Genomic DNA, 21769 nt, shown 5'->3' on the forward strand with positions numbered 1-21769 from the left:
AGTGGCGAATTCGGGAACTGAATGGGGCGTTTTCTACTTGACTCTAGACTGCAATGTGAATATTGACAGATTTACAGAGGTCTCCAGTTAGTATTTTTAAAAAACTAAGTGCTTAAGGAAGAGGGGAGAAATGAGAGAGAGGAGACAGTGGAGACAGACAGACAGACAGACAGACAGACAGACAGACAGATAGACAGACAGACAGAAGCTTACCAAAGAGGCTCAGTGTTCTTAGTCAGTGTTCTATTGCTATGAAGAGACACCATGACCACAGCAACTCTTAAAAAGGGAAGCATTTAACTGGGGCTGGCTTACAGTTTCAGAAGTTTAATCCATTGTCATCATAACAGGAAGCATGGCAGCGTGCAGGCAGACATGGTGCTGGAGAAGTAGCTGAGAGTTCTACATCCAAACCTGCAGGCAGCAGGAAGACAGAGAGAGAGACTGGGCCTGGCTTGAACTTCTGAAACCTCGAAGCTGGCCCACAGTGACAGGCTTTTTCCAGCAAGGCCACACCTCCTAGTCCTTCTCAAGTAGTACCACTCCCTGATGACCAAGCATTCAAATCTATGAGCCCATGGGAGCCGTTCTTATTCCAACCACCACACTCGGTAAACGTCCGTCCTTACAAAAACCATTTGCTAGCACAGACAGAGCAGCTGTCCTGAATTTTGCATGGGTTCTTTGCCTTCTGGTGGGCGTCAGCCACTCATTTCTTCCCTTCTTTTGATCCCGTAGCTTCCTTTAAAATGTCCCAAGCACAAGGCTAGAGAGATGGCTCAGTGGTTAGGAGCAGTGGCTGCTCTTCCAGAGGACCTGAGTCCAGTTTCCAGCCCCCACGTGGCAGCTCACAGCCATCTGTTATTCCAGTTCTAGGGAATCCAGTGCGCCCTTCGGGCCTCCCCAGTCACCATGCACACAGGTGGTTCACAGACAGGCACACATGCAGGCAAAACACTCAGACACATAAAACTTTCAAAAAGTCCCAGGACCATCTTAGTGTGTTCTGCATAATGTCTGTAGATTCCTGTGACATCTGCAACTCCTTTATAGAGTAAGATTTTTCACCCAGTAGTAACATTAATAAATCCATTCAAATTTTAGATATTATAAGAAGAAAATGAGACATTTAAATATGACCACCAGCATTTTAGTTTTCATTCACCCATACTGAAAAGATGTCCAAACCTACTCTATTTCTTTTGATTTGTTAAACAAGTGACTTGTTAGGTATACTGTGGGGTTATTTTTTTTTAATTGCTGTTGTTTGGTTTTATGCTGTAGAAACTACTGTGCTAAAATCCTCTCAAATTTTAACTATAATCATTGCAACTGATTATTTGACCATTCTTCCTGCCACCTTCAGTGGGTGGACATCAGACAACTTAAGTCTGATGACCACGGAAAACTTCGTTTTAGAGAATTCATGTTACCTTTCCAAATTCCTCCTAGGTACTTATTAAAATGGGAGAATTGATAATTAAAGTCCTGTCTCTATTCCCTCTCCTCCTTTTAACTGAAGGCACCGATGCTCCCTGTGATTGGCAGTGTCTGCAACTTGTCTGCAGCTTAGTTATCACGCTACGACAACCCTCCCACCCCGTTTTCATCTGTGAATGCAAAGCTATAAGGTGAAAGACTTGCCCTGTGGGTAGCAGGATGTATTTGAGTGTCCTGTGGGTAGCAGGATGTATTTGAGTGCCCTGTGGGTAGCAGGATGTATTTGAGTGTCCTGTGGGTAGCAGGATGTATTTGAGTGTCCTGTGGGTAACAGGATGTATTTGAGTGCCCATGCAGACACAATTCTACCTCCCCTCAAACCCTCTCCTCCACACACACCACCCCGAGCAAGCAACTCCCTTGTGTTTTATGGCTGCACTCATGATTTTACTTAGTCCCGTTTCTAATACGCACCGTGAGGACTAGGAAAGTGGGAGGTAACATCACTGCGTTACACAGCATTTGGTTAGAAACGCAATTCCTTCGATACCAGAAGTGTTAGAGACTTAGAAAGGTCGCTCGCTGGAGGCGCGTACCCAAGCTTCCCTGATAATCATGCAAGCCTTTTGAGGAGAAACTGCTGTGCCTGGTTCAGCCGTTTGCTTAGAATAATCACTGTTTGACTGCCTTCCCTTCACCTTTGCCCCGCCTCAGATGGGAGAAATGTAAGGAATGTGTTAGTTTGTCATTCAGGTCTGCTTGCCTGGGGTTATAAGATAACAACCCCATCTGCGCACACCCGCACGTCTAAGTTGAAAGGATAGCAGAGAGGTAAACTATGCCGTAGGCAGATTTATTACCTCCAAACCAAAACAGGCAAACATTTCCAGGATTGATTTCATATTATCTAAGAGGCCAGCGGAGCTAGATGCTTTTAAATATGCCTACCAGTTGGGGGAAGAAACAAGTGTTTGTGTTGTACTTTCTAATAAATGGAATTAATTTGCAAATAGGGGGTGAAGGAAAACTGCATTGGGCTTTTCCTGTGACTTTGTTTTATTGCGCCTGCTGAGGGTGGAGTCAAGGGTTTTGTACACTCTAGACTAGTGTCACTCGCTGAGCTCCACACTCTCACCCAGCCACACCCTGTGGCTTTCTGAGCCATCGGTGGAAGACTCATTTCCCTTTGTGTGTCCTATGAACTGGAACAGTTCCCCTTTAAAATGATGCTAAGAAGCCCTGGTGTGAGCTGTGTGCTTTCAGACAGACTCCTTTGGAATTCTGTGAAACTAAAGAGAAATAAGTAGAGTATTTCACACAAGCTCACTTGATTATTTTTATCGTTGTTAATAACTGTTTGTAATATAAACTCTCAATGGTGAACTATTTGCAGTTTCCTGTGAAGCTATCTATATCTCAAAATTAAGTATTTTTAAAGGTATTCCTGGCCTAGAGAGATGGCTCACAGCACTGGCTGTTCTTCCGGAGGTCCTGAGTTCAATTCCCAGCAACCACAGGGCAGCTTCCATGCTTGCAGACAGAACAGCGTAAACATAATAAATAAATAAATACTCTTTTTTAGAAAGTATTCCTATAATTCATCTCAGTTTTCCCTAGTCATCTACTGCCCTTCAGACTTGTGACATCTGTATCTAGTCACAGGTTAACTATGAAGAGAGTCAGACGGGAGATGACTGCATCCATGCAAATGCATCACCAACACAGGAGAGAGCAGCGTTCCCTAGGTAGTAACTACAGAACACAAGCAGCGTCATCCACGTTCATGAGGACAGATGCTAACCGCTCACTGTGGGACTGCTTACTTAATGAAACCTCGTTTTGTGTAAAGGGTACCAAACCCAGCAACCAGGCCTGGTCTCTCTAAAGTCTTAGGGACTAATCATTGTTTAGTGCTAGTGTAATTCGTAGAGTCTACTCCTGCTAATTAAAAGTGGACCCAAATATCGTGAGTGAAATCTAAATCCAATGGACCAGAAGATTGCCTATAGCAAGTACCATCTCTCTTTCCCACAGTAGGCTAGCGAGGAATGATAAAATGAATGCTCAGGCAGAACTTAAAAAAAAAAAGAAAAAGAAAAAAAGCCCACCAGGCATTAATCCTGTACTCAGGAGGCAGAGACAGGTCTATGAGTTCGAGGCCAGCCTGGTCTACACAGTGAGTTCTAGGAGAAACCAAGGCAACACAGAGAAACTCTGTCTTGAAAAAAAAAAAACAAGACAAACAAACATATGAACAACAAAAAAAAGTGAAATGTGTTGTGCTTCATATGATTGATTTTTCCAGCTAAGCTTTTAAGGGTGCCTAGAAATCATTTATAACCTACATTTGGGTTGACGGATGTAACCCAGTGTAAGCACTTCCTTGGCATCCGTGAGGCCCTGGGTTCAACCCCCAGCACTCCAAAACACAACAGTAAAGGTATTTACATACATGGAGAGCAAGCCAAGTCGTGGGCCTTAAGATGAGATATGTTAGCTCACTCACAGGAAACACCGCGGTGCCAGTACAAGGAAGCAGACTTCTGGGCGTCATCTCGGGGGTTGTTGGTGTAGAGATAGAAATAGCACTGCTGTTTGCTCTGTTCTTCTTAACAGAGCCCATCTTCTACTTTGGGGATGCCCAGTACTCCGTGGATGAGAGCGCCGGCTACGTGGAGGTGCAGGTATGGAGGACCGGTACCGACCTCTCCAGGCCTTCGAGTGTCACCGTGAGGTCCCGGAAAACACCAGAGCCCCCCTCTGCAGATGGTGAGCAGTCTGCTACCCCAGACTTTTGTGTTGTTCCATCTTGTTAATTAAATGTATTTCTCTATAGTATTTCCTATGTATGTTGTAGTATAAAACATTAACCATAAGTTTATATATTTTTTTTAAATTTAGTATCGATGTAAATAATCCATTCCTTCTGCTTTTAGCTGGAACAGATTATGTGGGAATCAGTCGCAATTTAGATTTCTTGCCCGGCGTCAACATGCAGACTGTCCGTGTTGTTATTCTGGATGACCTGGGAAGGCCTGTGCTGGAGGGAATTGAAAAGTTTGAGTTGGTGCTTCGCATGCCGACAAATGCTGCCCTTGGCGAGCCCAGCAAGGCCACGGTGTCCATCAATGACTCTGCCTCAGACTGTGAGTGACTTTAAACCTTCCAGGGCTAAGACTGAACGCATATGAATGGCAGGTAGGGGGATAAGTTCCATTACACGTGTGTGCATTTGCTAGGGCTGACGTCGTAACTGGCCACACAGACCAGATGGCTTGAACCACAGTTGCTCGGCAGCAGCCTCGCACTAGGAGTGAGGAGCCTGGATGGGAGTTGGCAGGGTTGGGTCCATCTGACGCCACAGGGAAAGATGTCACAGGCCTCTCACACTGACTTACACGTAGCCATCTTGTCTCCGGGCCTCTCCACATCATCTTCCCTCTTCAGACATCTGTATGAGCTGTTCTCTCTGTGACATGAGGACATCTCTGGCTGGCATCAGTCCTAATGACTACTGTCAAGGTGCTCAGGGTGTGGTTTTAACATGTAAGAGGTTGGCACAGGAGACGCCACTCACCCTATACAAACGCCCCAGGCCTTTCCTCCTGCTCATTTTCGTAGCATTAGACAGGCCTTAAAGAAAATCACTAGTCTTCTTAAATTTAAAGAACAGTGTTGTATTATCACTCACCAGTGATTCAAAAAACCTTCCACACTGCATGTGTGAAGATGAGTACCTATGGTCTTTCTCCACTTCTTCACCCAGCCACATCTCAGATTTCCCTAACCAAGTGTCACATACTCTGTTGTTGCGTGGCACTACTCCTAAGGACACCAAGGTAAGGAAGGACACCAGAGTCCAACTGGCTGAACTTACCTATAAGTTCTGTTGGGGTTACTTACAAGAACAGAAATGACTCAAAGAAAGTCCACCCCAGCATGAGTGACGGCTCGCAAAGCTGGGGCACACTGCACAGCCTGCAGGCAGCTCGGCGGGCTGGAGGGTGCCTCTTCCAGGCAGGACCGGTCTCTGCCTGGCTCAGTGTGTCTGACAGTGTCTGTCTGCAGTCTCTGCTGCTTGTATACGGTTGGGAAGGGAACGGGAGCGCTAGTGCGTCCGGTCAGTTTCAGGGACTTCCTAGAGTCTTTGTTTACTCCCTGAACTTAGGAAGCTTCCCTGCAGGATGAGGTGTTTCTCCCCACACAACACCCTGATGTTTCTTCACCCTTTTTACATCCATTATCTGAGCGAGCTTCCCTCCAAGGTGGACATTTGTCTTCGAAGACATTGCAGCTCAAGAAAATTCTTGGCAAGCCTCTCTAAATATCATCACTCATTACAGAAATCTGAGCACTTTCCTGTCGTGATGATGATACAGTGGGTCTTGGGAGAAAGAAATTGTTATCAGTGAGACCTGTTTGTGATTGATCTGGCTTAGATGTCACCGAAAACTAATGCATGCACACATCTATAAGCATTCCTACCATTCCCGTAACTGAAAGGAAAATTATTGGTTCCAGACCCCAAGACCAAGCTCTCAGCACAAAGGAAATATATTTGCCCCAGAGGGACAAAAGGTCAAGGAGTAAGAGACAAAAACAGGTGGAGACGGGTCCCTGCTTCTGCTGGACGCTGACAACAGCTCCAGAGCTCTACCTTAAATGTCACCATAGAGCCATCATCCCAGAGCTGATGGAAACAGAAGCAGGCACCCACAGCTAAGCACTGAGCCAAACTCCTGGAGTCCAGTTGTAGAGAAGGAGGAGTGATGAGCAAAGGGATCAAGACCATGGTGGGGAAACCCACAGAAACAGCTGGCCTGAACAAGGGGGAGCTCATGGACCCCAGACTGATAGCTGGGGAAACAGTATAAGACCAAATCAGGCCTCCTGAACGTGGGTGTCAGATGGGGGCTGGGACAGTCTGTGGGGCCACTGACAGTAGTGGATCCAGTATTTATCCCTAGTGCGTGCACTGGCTTTTTGGAGCCCATTCCCTGTGGAGGGACACCTTGTTCAGCCTAGATACAGGGAGTGCCTTGGTCCTGCCCCAAATGATGTGAAAGACTTTGATGATCCCCCATGGGAGGCCTCACCCTCTCTGAGGAGTGGATGGGGGGTGAGATGGGGAGATGTTGGAGGAACTGGGAGGACTGGAGGGAGAGGGAACTGGGATTGGTATGTAAAATAAGGTTGTTTTAAAAATAAAAAGGGGGGAGAGAGAGAGAGACAAAACCAGGAGATAGACAGAGGATGAGGGAGAAGGGAAAGGAAACAGGGGAAGGGGGCAGGGGTATTTGTCCCAGATGACAAAGGGCCACCTCTAGATAGAGAGGAGACAGACATGGCCCTTAGGCAAATAGCAGTTCATAAAGGTAAAAGGGGAAACTGTGTGTTAGGATGAGTTATTTCGTTTTGGTTGGGCATATTAATTAGGAGAGCCAAAGTGGGCTTCTGACTGCTGAACTTCAATACTTTGATAGTCATTCTCAGGAGGAGGCAGTGGCCAATAAGGGAACAGACCTTGGTGGCAGCTTTAGGAATGCCATCTAATGTTTTTTCAGCAAGGCAGGGGGAGTGAGAGGGAAGGGCAAGGCCCGGCAGAGCCATGTTTGCCAGGCCCGGGCTGACTAGAGTTCCATCAGTAATTGTGTGCACAATATTTCATGCCCTTCATATCAAGAAAATTTGAAAGCATGTGAGCACACAGCAGTTTTGATACAAATATCTGCAGGTCTCTGGTTTTGTCTGCTTCTTAACGTTTCACTGAACATGCTAATGTCACAAAAGAGGCCAATGAGAGTTACAACGACAAGGAAATGAAAACTTGCAGTGATTTTCTCAAAGCCAAAATGTTGGCAAGTAACTGAGTAGAGATTCTCTCTCTCTCTCTCTCTCTCTCTCTCTCTCTCTCTCTCTCTCTCTCTCGTGTGTGTGTGTGTGTGTGTGTGTGTGTGTGTGTGTCTCTGTCTCTCTTTTTGTCTTACTATCTACGTTAAACTGTATCATCTGAAAAAGGACGTGTCTACTCATTTTGACCCATGACTTTATTTTTTTCACAGTGCCTAAAATGCAGTTCAAAGAAAGAGTGTACACTTGCGGTGAAAATGATGCCCATGTAGTTGCGATGATCTACAGGAGCGGTGACGTCCAGCACAGGTCCTCTGTGAGATGCTACACAAGGCAGGGGTCAGCGCAGGTGATGATGGACTTCGAAGAACGCCCAAACACTGATGCCTCCATTGTCACATTCCTCCCTGGTATGCATGAGCTTGGAAGTACTTTAAAGCGTTTATTTGTGCATTTTGTGTGTGTGAGCATTTGCAGGGAGGGGCTTGGGCACGCCGCAGCCGACATGAAGTCATGAGACAAGTTTTAGGAGTGGGGATTTCTCCCCCTCCCACCTTGTGGATCTGGAGGATTGAACTCAGGTCCTCAAGCTTATGGAGACAGTGCCTTAAGCCCTTGAAGTTTCTATATGTAATTTAAGGATACCAAATGTGGACTGAGAAGTAGGTAATCAGGAAAATCCAGTGAAATCAAATTTCCCGATTTCCCAGCAAGCTTGCAACGTGAGTTTATGTGCACTAAATGGCAAGACATATGCATTGCCGCAGGTTGAATAGACATCTTGGGATTTCCTCAGCAACCTTTTGATTCTCAATGATGTATTTTATTGTTTGTTCAGAACTCAGGAGTCAGGAACCTATCAAATATGCAAATTTCACGAAGCTGGAAGTTGAAGTTAATGTTGAAATGTTATTAGGCAAAATGTATCTCACACTTCTATGGGTTTTAAATTTTTTATTTTATTTCATTTTTTATTTTATGTGCATTGGTGTTTGGCCATGGGTGTCAGGTCCTCTGGAACTGGCATTACAGACAGCTGTGAGCTGTCATATGGGAGCTGGGAATTGAACCCAGGTCCTCTGGAAGAGCACTCAGTGCTCTTAACCACTGAGCCATCTCTCCAGCCCCACATCACACATTTAACGTATATCAGTGCCTTCAGATATTTCAGTACTTTGACCTAATATGTTTAATTTTGTGAAATATATAGTCTATTGAAAAGAAGTGCAAACATGTGGAAAAATTGTGCTCATGTTGATGGAGTATTGATAACAATTTAAGTGGTCTGGAGTAAGGCTTGTTTGTTGATATTTGAACATTCATATTCTTATGTATCATATGGTCATTGATATGTTTTAAAGAATTTTTAATGAGATTAGAGAAAATCAGACCTACAATATTGGTCCCGGTAGTTATAGTCAGGAACCAAACAGTAGTCTTTGCACTGGCAGAGCAGGGGACAGCGACACCCTTGCTTTGTTCTAGCTGTCTGCGTACACTTGTAGAATGTGTCACTGTCTCTGGTCCAGGTGAGACAGAGAAGCCCTGTGTTCTTGAGCTGGTGGACGATGACGTATACGAGGACGTGGAGGAGCTGCGCCTGGTACTTGGCACGCCACAGAGCAGCTCTGCCTTTGGGGCTGCAGTCGGAGAACAAAATGAAACTCTGATACAGATCCAGGATGACGCCGACAGTAAGAAGTCACTGCTTTTGCTACACAGGGAATCCAGAACTGAAGTCCTTCCCCCCACCCCCACCCCGGGTTCCTAAGGGCCTCAGAAAAGTACCCCTTCTTTCTCAGTAGGACTTGTAAATAACTGAGACATAAGGAAACAAGTGGGGAACAAGACAGAGCCCCCAAACTGATGAATTTAGGGGCTGGCCAGATGCTCAGTAGCTAAGGCATTTGCAGACAAGCATGTGGATAAGAGTTTAGGTCCCCAGCACCCACACCAACGCTGGGCAGGCGTGGAAGCCTGCCAATGACCCGCTGCTTCATTCAGGAGGCAGAGGCAGGGTCTCTGGGGTGAGCTGGCTGGCTAGCTAAGACTAGCCAAACTGGCAAGCGAGCACGGCAACATTTAAAAACCGACAAAGCTCGTTGGGGAGGCTGTGGCTTCTGCCTGCGTACTGAAGCACATGCCTTCCTCCCTGCCCTCTCCCTACATGTGTCTTTATGTCTATCCAGTCCTAGGCCAGGGGTTCCCGCTTCCATGCCCCTTCTCAGCGCCTGCTCTTGTAAGATCTACCGCACAAAGAGACACCAGCACACATGCCTTCTGTGGGCTCACTGCCTCCAAGGAAGGATCAAGGCTCCACTTACCAGATTCTCCTTCTGCGCTCTCACTAATGTTGAGGCAACAGAGAGATGCCAGGGGGGTAGCAATAAAACAGTGCCCCGGGTGGAAAGAAGCAGAAATGAAGAAAAACGTCCAGCCCCCGCCCCCTTTGCCAGCAACTTAATTTGTCTGTGTTTTCCACACTCTTAGAAGCTGTTATCAAATTCGGAGGAACCAAATTTAGTGTCACCGAACCCAGCGAACCAGGAGAGTCAGTGGTTGTCAGAATTCCAGTGGTCCGTCAAGGAGACACTTCGAAGGTTTCCATTGTGAGAGTCCACACCAAGGATGGCTCGGCCACCTCTGGAGAGGATTATCACCCCATGTCAGAAGGTATGGGTCTCCAATCTGTCACCAGCAGGACGTTAGAGCTGGGAATCTGAGGAAGGGAAAAACAGTGAGCTTTTAAACTACCTCCAGAGATACAAAGAGCAGAGTCTCCCGGGAAATTTTTAGAATTGCTGGGTGCATTTTGAGCCCGCTGACTGTGAGTTTTACTTCAGTTCAGTGGTCAGGCATCATACTGTATATTTTCTGTGAATTCGAAAGTGTGTACTAACCATGCTGAGCAGCTTCATTCAGACACTAAGGTTAGAAAACTTTATGCTCTCAGGAAACAGTGAAAGGATAGCGAAGTACCAGCCACAGCAGCCCTAGTTCTGTGGGGGTGTAGGAGCCCCTCTGGATATCTGTCAATCATCTCTGTGCAAGTTTGGGGACCACGCCGTCATTTGCTCTCAAGAGCTAGTAAGACAACTAGATGCTCGCCCCCTCTCTCTCTGCAGTATTTGCTAACAGCATAATCATACACGTCAATTCTGCTTATCAAGGAATGTTCCTACCCTCAGCAGCATCAGTTCTTTAATCACAGTGCTCCGGGCATTCACCTTGGTTTTGTGACTCACTAAGGAAATGTCAAAAGTGACTGATGGGTGTTACTGAGTCAGTAACAAACTTAATAAGTAATAGAAACATAACGCCTTCTACAATGAGCTTAATTTCCCTTGCATAAACAGTCAATGTTGTTTCCAGACTTGGAAACACATGAATATAAAACAGATTTTTCTACCAAATTACAAAATTTCAAGTCAGTCTTTCCTGTAACGCAGATTTTACATGAAAGAAAAACTATCGAAATATCGCCAAATGGCCTTATAACAGAAATTGTTTATCTTAGAAATAAAATTAATCTTGTAGTGAACAGAGAAAAATTATCAATACATAGTGAACAAACAAAAAACAAATAAAGTTAAACAACACTAAATCCCTCTGGGTGTGAAGTAACCACTAAGCACTAGCTTACTGTTTATAATAAAATTTGACAGACTTTTTTTCTGAAGCATGTTTTAAGTATTCATTTTCTAATCTAAATTGGGGTCATACCTAATCAAACAGGAAAAGCATTGCCACAAAAGTTGAACTCTTACTCTGTGAAATGAAATGACAGAGAAATGTAAATGTGATGAGAAACTTAAATCTCCTCAGGAAAATGCACATCAAGAAACAACCACTGAAATATTTACAATAAACTATTTTTCAACTTCTTAGATATTTCTCTTGGGGGCTAAAAAAATTCAAGACTATCGAACACAAAGAGCATACCTAGGCTAATGATGGTGTGTGTGTGTGTGTGTGTGTGTGTGTGTGTGTGTCCAGAATTGGAACAAAATTTTTAATTGTGTTGATTAATAGCTGATTTTTAATTTTTTCATTATAATTGATAATAAAAAATTTTGAAGTACAAAAGTGGGTGGTAAGTACATCAGAAATGCAGTTTCCTGCTACAAAGAATTGATAACTGAGTGACTGTAAACATATCAGGAAATAGCGCTGTCTCTACTATTTGGAATGATAGTGTTTTTCTTTCTTCCTATTTCTCTTTGGAAGTAGTTTCTCCAAAGGGAGAATAACACCCACCCATCGGCTCATGCATGTTCTGCAGTAAGGTCTTCTGCTCAGACTTCAATAAACGCTAACCATCTTAATGATTTAACGTCTTTTTTTTTAAAGCAAGTCTTTATTTAAATTAAAAACAGTCTTATTTTACATACCAATCCCAGTTCCCTCTCCCTGCCATCCTCCCATGCCCTCCCAACTCCCCCCCATCCTACCCCCCATACACTCTCCAGGGAGGGTGAGGCCTTCCATGGGGGATCATCAAAGTCTGTCACATGATTTGGGGCAGGACCTAGGCCCTCCCCTGTGTATCTAGGCTGAGAGAGTATCCTTCCATAGGGAATGTGCTCCCAAAGTCCATTCATGCACTAGGGATAAATACTGGTTCCACTGTCAGAGGCCCCATAGAATGACCCCAACTAAGAATCTAAGCAGTAGTGGAGAGGCCACCTTAAATGCTTTGGCTCCTTAAAAATAAGTGACAGCAAAGTGGCCCTAGTGGATGGATCGCATTCTCACGACAGCATAGCAATCCTTGCTGAGTGGGGACATGTGAAGGAGAAAACGCTGCCTTTGTCCTTTAGTTGGAACAACTTTTCAGTTCCTAAGAAGAGAAAAATAAGTGCTTTGGAAATATAATCTAGTGATGCACTCAAATCAGTTTCAATCCAGCCTCACCATGTGTCTTCCTAGGCTTACTGCCATCCAGCCACCCCTATCTGTTGACAGTCATTGGGCTTCATTAGCTTAGGAAATCAGGGGGCTAAAAGAGCTTTTTGTAACCCAATATAAAAGCTATTCACTGTCTCGTCACTCAGCACTTTCCCAACTGTGGGTCAACAAATCTATTTAGTAAGTCATGATTAGCGCTTTCCTGTGCACAGAAGACAGAAGAACAGAATAGTAGAAAATGTTAGAGTGGACGCTGGGGAGATGCCTCAGCAGGTGGGAGGGCTTATGATTCAATCACGAGGTCTCAGTTCAAATCCAAGCTCCTCTCCTGGCTCCCCATGCCTGGACCCCTAGAGCTGCAGCAGCCAGAGATGGGAGGATCAACACCAGCCGAGGTATCTAGGTCCGGTGAGAGAGACTCTGTCTCAAGGGAATCAAGTGAAAAGTGGTAGAATGAGGCACTGTGCATCCTTCTCTGGCCTCCACACTTTCACAGGTGCACACACACACACACACACACACACACACACACACGCACGCACGCACGCACGCACGCACGCATGCACGCACCGATGTACTGGCCCACAATGTAGAATGTCCTTGTCATAAACCACAGTCCAAGAAGATCTTAGGTTCGCATACAAAAAACTAAATCAGCGACTTTGTATTTGTAGAAATCGAGTTTAAGGAAGGGGAAACCCAGCACGTTGTTGAAATTGAAGTAATCTTCGATGGGGTAAGAGAGATGAGAGAGGCCTTCACTGTTCACCTAAAGCCAGATGAAAACATGGTAGCGGAGACACAGGTGAGTGAGATCATGTGTTTGTAAGTCCACAGCCAACCTTTTCTTAGAATGAGTGCGTGTGAGAAGTCACAACAAGGGAGACTCGGGGCTGGAGAGATGGCTCAATAGTAAGAAGCACTTGCTGCTGTTGTAGAGGACCTGGGTACAGTTCCCAGCACTAACATGGTGGTTCATAACCAACTGTAACTTCAGTTCCAGGGGATCCCCTGCCCTCTTCTGGCCTCTGTGGGCACTGCACACATGGTACACATATATACATGGGGCAAACACTCATACACAAAATACAAAAATAAAGCAGTCTTTAAAAAAGAACTAATAACGTTGTGTATGAAAGGGGATATGCATGGTCGCCTTCAACCACCCAAATTTCTGTTCTGATTAGGACCTGGAAATTTCTCTCTGTCTTTGGAAAATTGTGTTGGTAGGAACTCAAAGTTGTAGTCCCTGAGCCCCCATCAGCCCTCTTAACCTTCCCACGTCAGGACTGAACTTGGAACTGACTGCCACAAAGATGAGATGTTTACTCAACACGCATCACAGCAGACATGTTTACTCACCAAACTCTGTCCCCGTTTTGTTCCCTATTTGGTTAGAATTTGATGTTGAGAGCCACATGTGTAAACTTGCAGAGTTACAAAATGTGTTTTCTCCATCACATCACTTACCAGATTTTCCTCAAGACAGATGTAATCTCCATGAAATCTGTTTTTTTTACAGTGGAAATACTTTTTTAAATTACATGCCACTCGTAGGAAAAGGTCAATTTAAGCAATACTATGTTTATAGTGCTTTCATTGTTTGGTTCATTATCAATATGAAATCAAATGGAGGAATAGGTTTTGCCTAAATATTTTTATTATTCAATAAAAATAGTAATCTGTGACATTGCTGTCCTTTAATAATTTTTAACTTTACTTTTTATATTCATTGTGGGGGAGGGGTACATGCCATGCTGCAAGCATGGAGGCCGGGGGACAGCTTACAGGAGTCATTTGTCTCCTTCCACCGTCTAAGTTCTGGTGATCAAACTAAGGGTGCTGGGATTAGCAGCAAGGGCCTTACCCTCTTAGCCATCTCTCCAGCTGCACTGGCGTCCTTTTCAATCATACTGATAACTCAAGATCTGTGTATAGAAAGTCTTGATCAAGTAGATTTTTTGTGTGTGTAACTCGTTCGCTGTTTTTATGGAGTAGCATATGACATTCTTTTGAGTAAAGGAACAAAGATTCATTAACATCACTTTCAATCTAGAGACTCTTTAAAAGCACAGAAATATCTTTGGCTGACTGTGACTCAACTTACACTTCTTTGACTTTGAGTTGGCTTCTGTCTTTTATTCCACAATCACAAGCTGCAACCCTTCTGTGCTGGTTTTCTGACCCGCGGTGCTCAGTAGATTGGGAAGATTGATTTACAGTATTTTCAGCTTGGGGCGTGTCCATTGCATATGACACTATTGAAAGTACCAGGGTGATGACTGGGAGCTGCCCTGTCATTATCAGAGGTAGGAAAGCTGTTCAGGAGCCAGGAACGCGGGCAGAGGTGATATTTCTCCTCGAATGTGCCAGGTCCTGAAATGCCTTCTGACCAGCTGTCATCTTCTCTCTCCCCCGTGCTCCAGGTAGTCCTGGCCTTGGTCCACCCACAGCGTAGCTTCTGCCTGGCCTCCCTGCATCACCCCAGCCCACACGATCCCACCACCCTGAAAATCTCATTTCTCTAGAGCTGTCTTGTGGTTTTCTTCCTCCCGCTCTCAACTAATGGATGTTTTTGTTGTTGTTCATGTTACTTCAGCTTCATAAACGCACAACCGATTTATCTGGTATCATCACAACTGAAGGGAAAATCTTAGAACCTAAGTATGTCATGGGCGAGTGCAAGCCTTTGGATGAGCCGCCCAAGGCTCAGGTCCCTGCCCTGTAAAATCCAAGATGAGCAAGGCAGCAAGGTCACATGAAATCAGCTGTGTGTGGCCTGTCACTCTGCGCGGGGTCTGGGCAGGACAGCTTCATCCCGGAGATCCAAGGATCTGAACGAGAGAAGTTCCAACAACCTGGATATTTGACAAATCAATGATCACTGTCCTTTCTTCCCAGGCAACCAAGGCCATTGTGTATATAGAGGAATTCAACAGCATGGCAGATGTCACCTTTCCCTCTGTCCCTCACATTGTGTCCTTGCTGGAATATGATGACACTTCCAAAGCCAAGGAGGATGCTGGACCTGTGTCTGGCTATCCCGTTGTCTGCATTACGGTTAGTAGGAAATAGAAAAATTGGGGGGGAATTTTAAGACAATTTTTTAAAATTTTATTTATTGTTTGTTTCATGTGTATGAGTGTTTGCCTGCATGTTTGTATGAGTGCCTGGTACAAAGGGAAAAAGAGAGAGTCAGATCCCCTGGAACTGGAGTTATAGATAGCTGTGAGCTGCCGTGTAGGTGCTGGGGACTAACCCCAGGTCCTCTATAAGAACAGCCAGTGCTCTTAACCCTGAGCCATCCTTCTAGGCCCATAAGATAACTGTTTAAGATAATTGTGAACTTTAATAAGTATTGTCTTGGGAAATTTAAAGTTTAAGCTTTGAGCTGTGACCAACAGAAAATAACAACAATTAAATGAAGGCTCCATTTTCCTCCACACAAAGCACAAACCAACAAACAAAACCCTATTAGCTGAGTGCAGTGTGTGGTTTAAGAATCTGTCTCATATGAGGCACAGCGTAAGAGCTGGAGAGGAAGCTCTGGTGGAGATGTCAGGTAGACTCTTGATGGCTTAAGATTCAGGTAAGGAGAGATTATTCTGGAAAGGGTGGTTGCCAGGAAGGATGAAAGCAATTCATTACAGGTTCTGCTTGCCTTCTGGTAACTGAATTCTGAGTTCCCTGTGAACAAAAACCAATGACGTCTGTTTCTATGTCATAGCAGCCCTAATGAAAACCTCCACCGATAACAGGCACACAATGAATACTCATGGCTTTAACAAGGCATGAATAATTTGGCGTTTGCTTACAAAGGGCTCTAAATGTCACTTCAGGCAACTTGGAATTCATTTGTTGGGCAGCGGGAGCGGGACGTGTTCTCACGCAGAAGAGCTGTGTGATAAAGGGACATGTTGGGATGTTAGTAGGGCAGCAGTGTGTAACTGGAGTTGGAAAGGGAGACCTCGGATTAGATGGGAAGGAGCCATGGGAACGGTAAGGAGGGGATCTATTTAAGCAGTGTTGCATAGCAGAGCAGTCAAGGTCATCCACTTGCTGGATATGAAAAAGGAAAGAGAAGAACTGGGCTCTCACAGGATGTCTGGTTGGTCCTCGTGCTGGCCTTGACGGTGTGGCCAGCCTCACGAGAGAGGTAGATCCCAATACCTGTTGTAGGGCAGAGGCACAGGGGACAGAAGCATCAGAGAAAGAGTAGGAATGACTCTGGGGACAGGAGATGACAACGTGATTAACACTTCTTAGTGTGGTGATAGCCGATGAGCTACTGGAAATTTAAAATGATCACAGCTGAAGTTGCATGACCAAAATGTAGTGTGGGGAGGGGTGCGGGGCACCGGAAGCCTTCGGACTGAAGGAGCTTGAGAAGAATCAAGCCCGCAGTACTCTCTACTGTGGTCCTAACACAGACCTGTTTTGTTTGCTTTTCCCCTAGGCTTGCAACCCCAAATATCCCGACTACGACAAAACGGGATCTATTTGCGCCAGTGAGAGCATCAATGACACTTTGACCCGATACCGGTGGCTGATTAGCGCCCCTGCTGGCCCGGATGGTGTAACAAGCCCTATGAGAGAGGTCGACTTCGACACCTTTTTTACATCATCCAAAATGATCACGCTAGACTCCATATACTTTCAGCCTGGCTCCCGGGTTCAGTGTGCAGCTCGTGCAGTGAACGCCAATGGAGATGAAGGCCTGGAACTGATGAGTCCCATCGTCACCATCGGCAGAGAGGAAGGTGAGAGGCTTTCCCTGCGAAGGCTGCTGAAGCACGGCAGGATTGCGAATACCTCGTTTCTGGGTACAAACTCCTCCAAATGCCCATGTGTATCATAGAACTCCACTTAAAGACAGGCACCCATTTTTACAACAGTGCTCACAAGCACCTGCGGTGTGCTAGGTAAAGAGCCTTGTACTCGTAATGATGATAAATGAAGGCGCCCATCCTCCAGGGGCCCACGGCGGAACTGGGGGCGCAGGTAGTCTGAGTCCGGTCCCACATAGAGGAGCTGCTGAGAGGAATCTTGAAAATACGAGAAGTGGCTCTGAGAAGCACGAAGGATCTCTGGGAGTGACAAGCCCCAATACGGGGGACCTTGTGAGAATAAGGAGGAGGGATAGGTCTGGACAGGAGGGGGCGCTATACCAGGTAAAGAGCCGGCTGGCTTTTGCATGCCTGGGAGTCTGCTGGGGACACAGGATGTACAGGTGGAGAGCCATGCACACACCTTCTTACCTCCTCAGTGGAGGGAGTTGGGTTTGAAGCTGGAGCGTGTGACACGTGGTTAAAAATGCGTAGTAGAATATGGCTAGACACAATACTGACAGGAAACCCACTTCCCAAACTAATCCTTCACTCTGAGTAAAGATGTTTAAGCGGGGTTTTGTTGTTAGTTTCGTTAGGATTTGGTGGGTTGGTTTTTTATTTATTTTTAAGTGTATGTATGTATGCCTGCATGTATCTATGTGTACTGTGTGCATGCAGTGCTCACTGAAGTCAGAAGAGAGCATCAGATGCTCTGGAACTAGAGTTACAGAGGGTTGTGAGCCACTGTGTGGGTTCTGGGAACTGAACCCAGGTCCTCCGCAAGAGCAGCCAGAGCTCCTAACCACCGAGCTGTCTCTCTAGACCCTTGGGTTTGCTGTTGGAAGTGCTGAGAATGGAACCCAGGGTCTTACAAATGCTAGCTAGACAAGTACTCCACCTCTGGGTTAGACTCTTATACCTAGATTAAATGTTCATGCGCATTTCTAAATTTGTTTACTCTCAGATTATAGAAGCATTTTTAGGTAGCTGGGTTGATGGCTCAGTGGTTAAGAGCACGTACCAGAGGACTCAAGGTGAATTGCAAACACCAGTGTCAGGTGTCTCACAACTGTAGGTCCATTCCAAGGGATGCGATGCCTCTGGCCTCCATAGGCACCTGTGAGATCGTGTGCACACAAGTGTGTGTATGTGTGCGCTTGCACATGTGCTCAAGTTTGCACACAATTCTGGTTTTGTTGTTGTTGTTTAAGTATAATTAGGACTTGAAATTATAATGCAGTAAAGCTCTGGGATCAATTCCAGCACTGTTAAAACACACACTCACTTGTAGTTTTATTCGCCAATAAGTAATGTTTATTGTAGCTAATATATAAAACATATTTCATGATTCATCCTATTGTTCTAGGGTAACGTTCAGATTCACTTCATTTAACTGTGCTTTGTATTGTATTGTATTTCAACCATCTGTTCACAGTATGCAATAGTTTTGTGACTATGTCCCTGGCCTAAGTGGTCATCATATGTTAAGTCAGTCTGACCGAAAACTGTTGAGATGTCCCTGAGTGCATGCCATGGCTGCCTCTCACGCATCTTTTTTGTTTGTTTGTTTTCTTAGCTTTTTTATTACTTTAATTTTAAATAGCTTACTTCACATGTCAATCCCAGTTCCCTCTCCCCTCTCCTCCTCACTCAGGATGGTTTCTTCCAGTGCCATCCATTTACCTTGGAATTTCAAGATTCCATTGGTTTTTTTTCTGCTGAGTAATACTCCATTGTGTAAATGTACCACATTTTCTCTATCCACAATTCAGTTGAGGGCATCTAGGTTGCTTCCAGGTTCTGGCTATCACAAATAATGTTGCTATGAACATAGTAGAACAGATGTCCTTGTTGTATGGATTTGCATCTTTTGGATATATGCTTAAGAGTGGAATTGCTGGGTCTTGTGGTAGATTGATTCCCATTTTCCTGAGGAATCTCCATACTGATTTCCAAAGTGGGTGTACGAGTTGGCACTCCCACCAGCAATGGAGGAGTGTTCCCCTCTCTCCACATCCTCTTCAGCATAAATTGTCTTCAGTGTTTTTGATTTTAGCCATTCTGACAGGAGTAAGATGGTATCTCAGAGTTGTTTTGATTTGCATTTCCCAGATGGCTAAGGATGTTGAGCACTTTCTCCAGTGTCTCTCTGCCATTTTAGACTCCTTTACTGAGAATTCTCTATTTAGTTCTGTACTCCACTTTTTAATTGGATCTTTTGGCATTCTGGCGACTTGCTTCTTGAGTTCTTTGTAAATTTTGGAGATCAGCCCTCTGTCAGATGTGGGGTTAGTAAATATCTTTTCCCATTCTGTGGACTGCCTTTTTGTCTTGTTGACTGTGTCCTTTGCCTTACAAACTTTTCTTAATTTCAGGAGGTCCCATTTGTTAATTGTCAATCTTAGCGTCTGCGCTACTCACACATCTTTCTGCTTCCTTATGATGCACATTCACATTTTCAGTCAGGTCTTAGATCACAGGGAATATTAAAATACAGAAAAACAATAGCACCTGCATTAAAACATCCTTTACCTGCGGTCATCTTCTTTCAACATAAATGTTCTTGTTTTCTTCAAGGTCTCTGCCAGCCCCGTGTGCCTGGGGTAGTGGGAGCTGAGCCATTCTCAGCTAAACTGCGCTACACTGGTCCCGAGGACCCAGACTTCGCAAACCTCATCAAGCTCACCGTCACGATGCCACACATAGACGGTAGGTTCCCTGAGTAAAGCGAGGTCTTGGATACATAGATGGTAGGTACCCTGGGTAAAGCGAGGTCTTGGACACCTGGACGGTAGGTATCCTGGTAAAGCAAGACCTTGGGAGCATCTTGGGGTTTTTGTAACCTGGTTTGTTTCGCTTCCTTAATCTTCAGTTTGCAAGTTGACGTTCAAGTCCATCTGCTTCTCTCAACTCTTTCTACCCAGTTCTGAATGTCTGTTGACTTGAAAAGCATTCTGTAAAACTAAAATAAAAATGCAGTGCCGATGCTTCCCTGCAGGGATGCTGCCCATCATCTCCACGAGAGAGCTGTCCAACTTTGAGCTGACCCTCAGCCCCGATGGCACAAGAGTTGGCAACCACAGATGCTCCAACCTGCTGGATTACAACGAAGTGAAGACCCACCATGGCTTCCTGACTAATGCCACAAAGAACCCGGAGGTCATTGGCGAGACCTATCCTTACCAGTACAGCGTGCCGGTCAGGGGTTCCAGTACCTTGCGCTTCTACCGAAACCTGAATCTGGAAGCCTGTCTCTGGGAGTTTGTCAGCTACTATGACATGTCAGAGCTCCTGGCGGACTGTGGAGGCACCATTGGGACGGATGGCCAGGTACACATTCCAACATCTGTGCCTTGCTCCTGGGACTAACCAGCTGCTTGGTTCTGTCAGTATTTTCCTAACCTCAACTCTTATCTCGGTATTGTTAGTCATTAATCACAGAGGGACAGCTGATGAATGGTATCAAAACCTGTCATATTACTAGGCCCTGGTGCTGGAGGTGCACAGGCTCTGATGATGGGGGTGCTCAGGTCCTGATGATGGGGGTGCTCAGGTACTGATGATGGAGGTGCTCAGGTACTGATGATGGAGGTGTTCAGGTCCTGATGATGGAGGTGCTCAGGTACTGATGATGGAGGTGCTCAGGTACTGGTGATGGAGGTGTTCAGGTACTGATGATGGAGAGGTGCAGGTCCTGATGATGGAGGTGCTCAGGTCCTGATGATGGGGGTGCTCAGGTCCTGATGATGGAGGTGCTCAGGTACTGATGATGGGGGTGCTCAGATCCTGATGATGGTGGTGCTCAGGTCCTGATGATGGAGGTGCTCAGGTACTGATGATGGAGAGGTGCAGGTCCTGATGATGGAGGTGCTCAGGTCCTGATGATGGGGGTGCTCAGGTCCTGATGATGGAGGTGCTCAGGTACTGATGATGGGGGTGCTCAGGTCCTGATGATGGAGGTCCTCAGGTCCTGATGATGGAGGTGCTCAGGCCCTGATGATGGAGGTGCTCAGGTACTGATGATGGAGGTGCTCAGGTACTGATGATGGAGGTGCTCAGGCCCTGATGATGGAGGTGCTCAGGCACTGATGATGGAGGTGCTCAGGTACTGATGATGGAGGTGCTCAGGTACTGATGATGGAGGTGCTCAGGTACTGATGATGGGGAGGTGCAGGTCCTGATGATGGAGGTGCTCAGGTACTGATGATGGAGGTGCTCAGGTCCTGATGATGGTGGTGCACAGGTCTTGATGATGGAGGTGCTCAGGTCCTGATGATGGAGGTGCTCAGGTCCTGATGATGGAGAGGTGCTCAGGTCCTGATGATGGAGGTGCTCAGGTCCTGATGATGGAGGTGCTCAGGTCCTGATGATAGAGGTGCTCAGGTCCTGATGATGGAGGTGCTCAGGTCTTGATGATGGAGGTGCTCAGGTCCTGATGATGGAGGTGCTCAGGTCCTGATGATGGAGAGGTGCAGGTCCTGATGATGGAGAGGTGCTCAGGTCCTGATGATGGAGAGGTGCTCAGGTCCTGATGATGGAGAGGTGCAGGTCCTGATGATGGGGGTGCTCAGGTCCTGATGATGGAGAGGTGCTCAGGTCCTGATGATGGAGGTGCTCAGGTCCTGATGATGGAGAGGTGCTCAGGTCCTGATGATGGAGGTGCTCAGGTCCTGATGATAGAGGTGCTCAGGTCCTGATGATGGAGGTGCTCAGGTCTTGATGATGGAGGTGCTCAGGTCCTG

The 21769-nt window shown here is 45.8% G+C and overlaps 1 protein-coding gene across 1 annotated transcript in view; it reads left to right on the forward strand.

The window, feature by feature from the left end:
• Frem2 (FRAS1 related extracellular matrix 2) overlaps positions 1–21769 on the forward strand; it is a 131591-nt gene that overhangs the window by 93157 nt on the left and 16665 nt on the right. Inside the window, exons 7-16 of the mRNA XM_040754431.1 lie at positions 4057–4209; positions 4377–4586; positions 7503–7700; positions 8820–8984; positions 9781–9963; positions 12873–13003; positions 15100–15258; positions 16655–16958; positions 19605–19736; positions 20026–20357. Of these exons, the coding sequence (XP_040610365.1) occupies positions 4057–4209; positions 4377–4586; positions 7503–7700; positions 8820–8984; positions 9781–9963; positions 12873–13003; positions 15100–15258; positions 16655–16958; positions 19605–19736; positions 20026–20357 (1967 nt within the window). The remainder of the gene's footprint in view (positions 1–4056; positions 4210–4376; positions 4587–7502; positions 7701–8819; positions 8985–9780; positions 9964–12872; positions 13004–15099; positions 15259–16654; positions 16959–19604; positions 19737–20025; positions 20358–21769) is intronic.

Source organism: Mesocricetus auratus, unplaced genomic scaffold (assembly GCF_017639785.1).
Source record: "Mesocricetus auratus isolate SY011 unplaced genomic scaffold, BCM_Maur_2.0 Super-Scaffold_100011, whole genome shotgun sequence".
Classification (NCBI taxonomy): domain Eukaryota; kingdom Metazoa; phylum Chordata; class Mammalia; order Rodentia; family Cricetidae; genus Mesocricetus; species Mesocricetus auratus.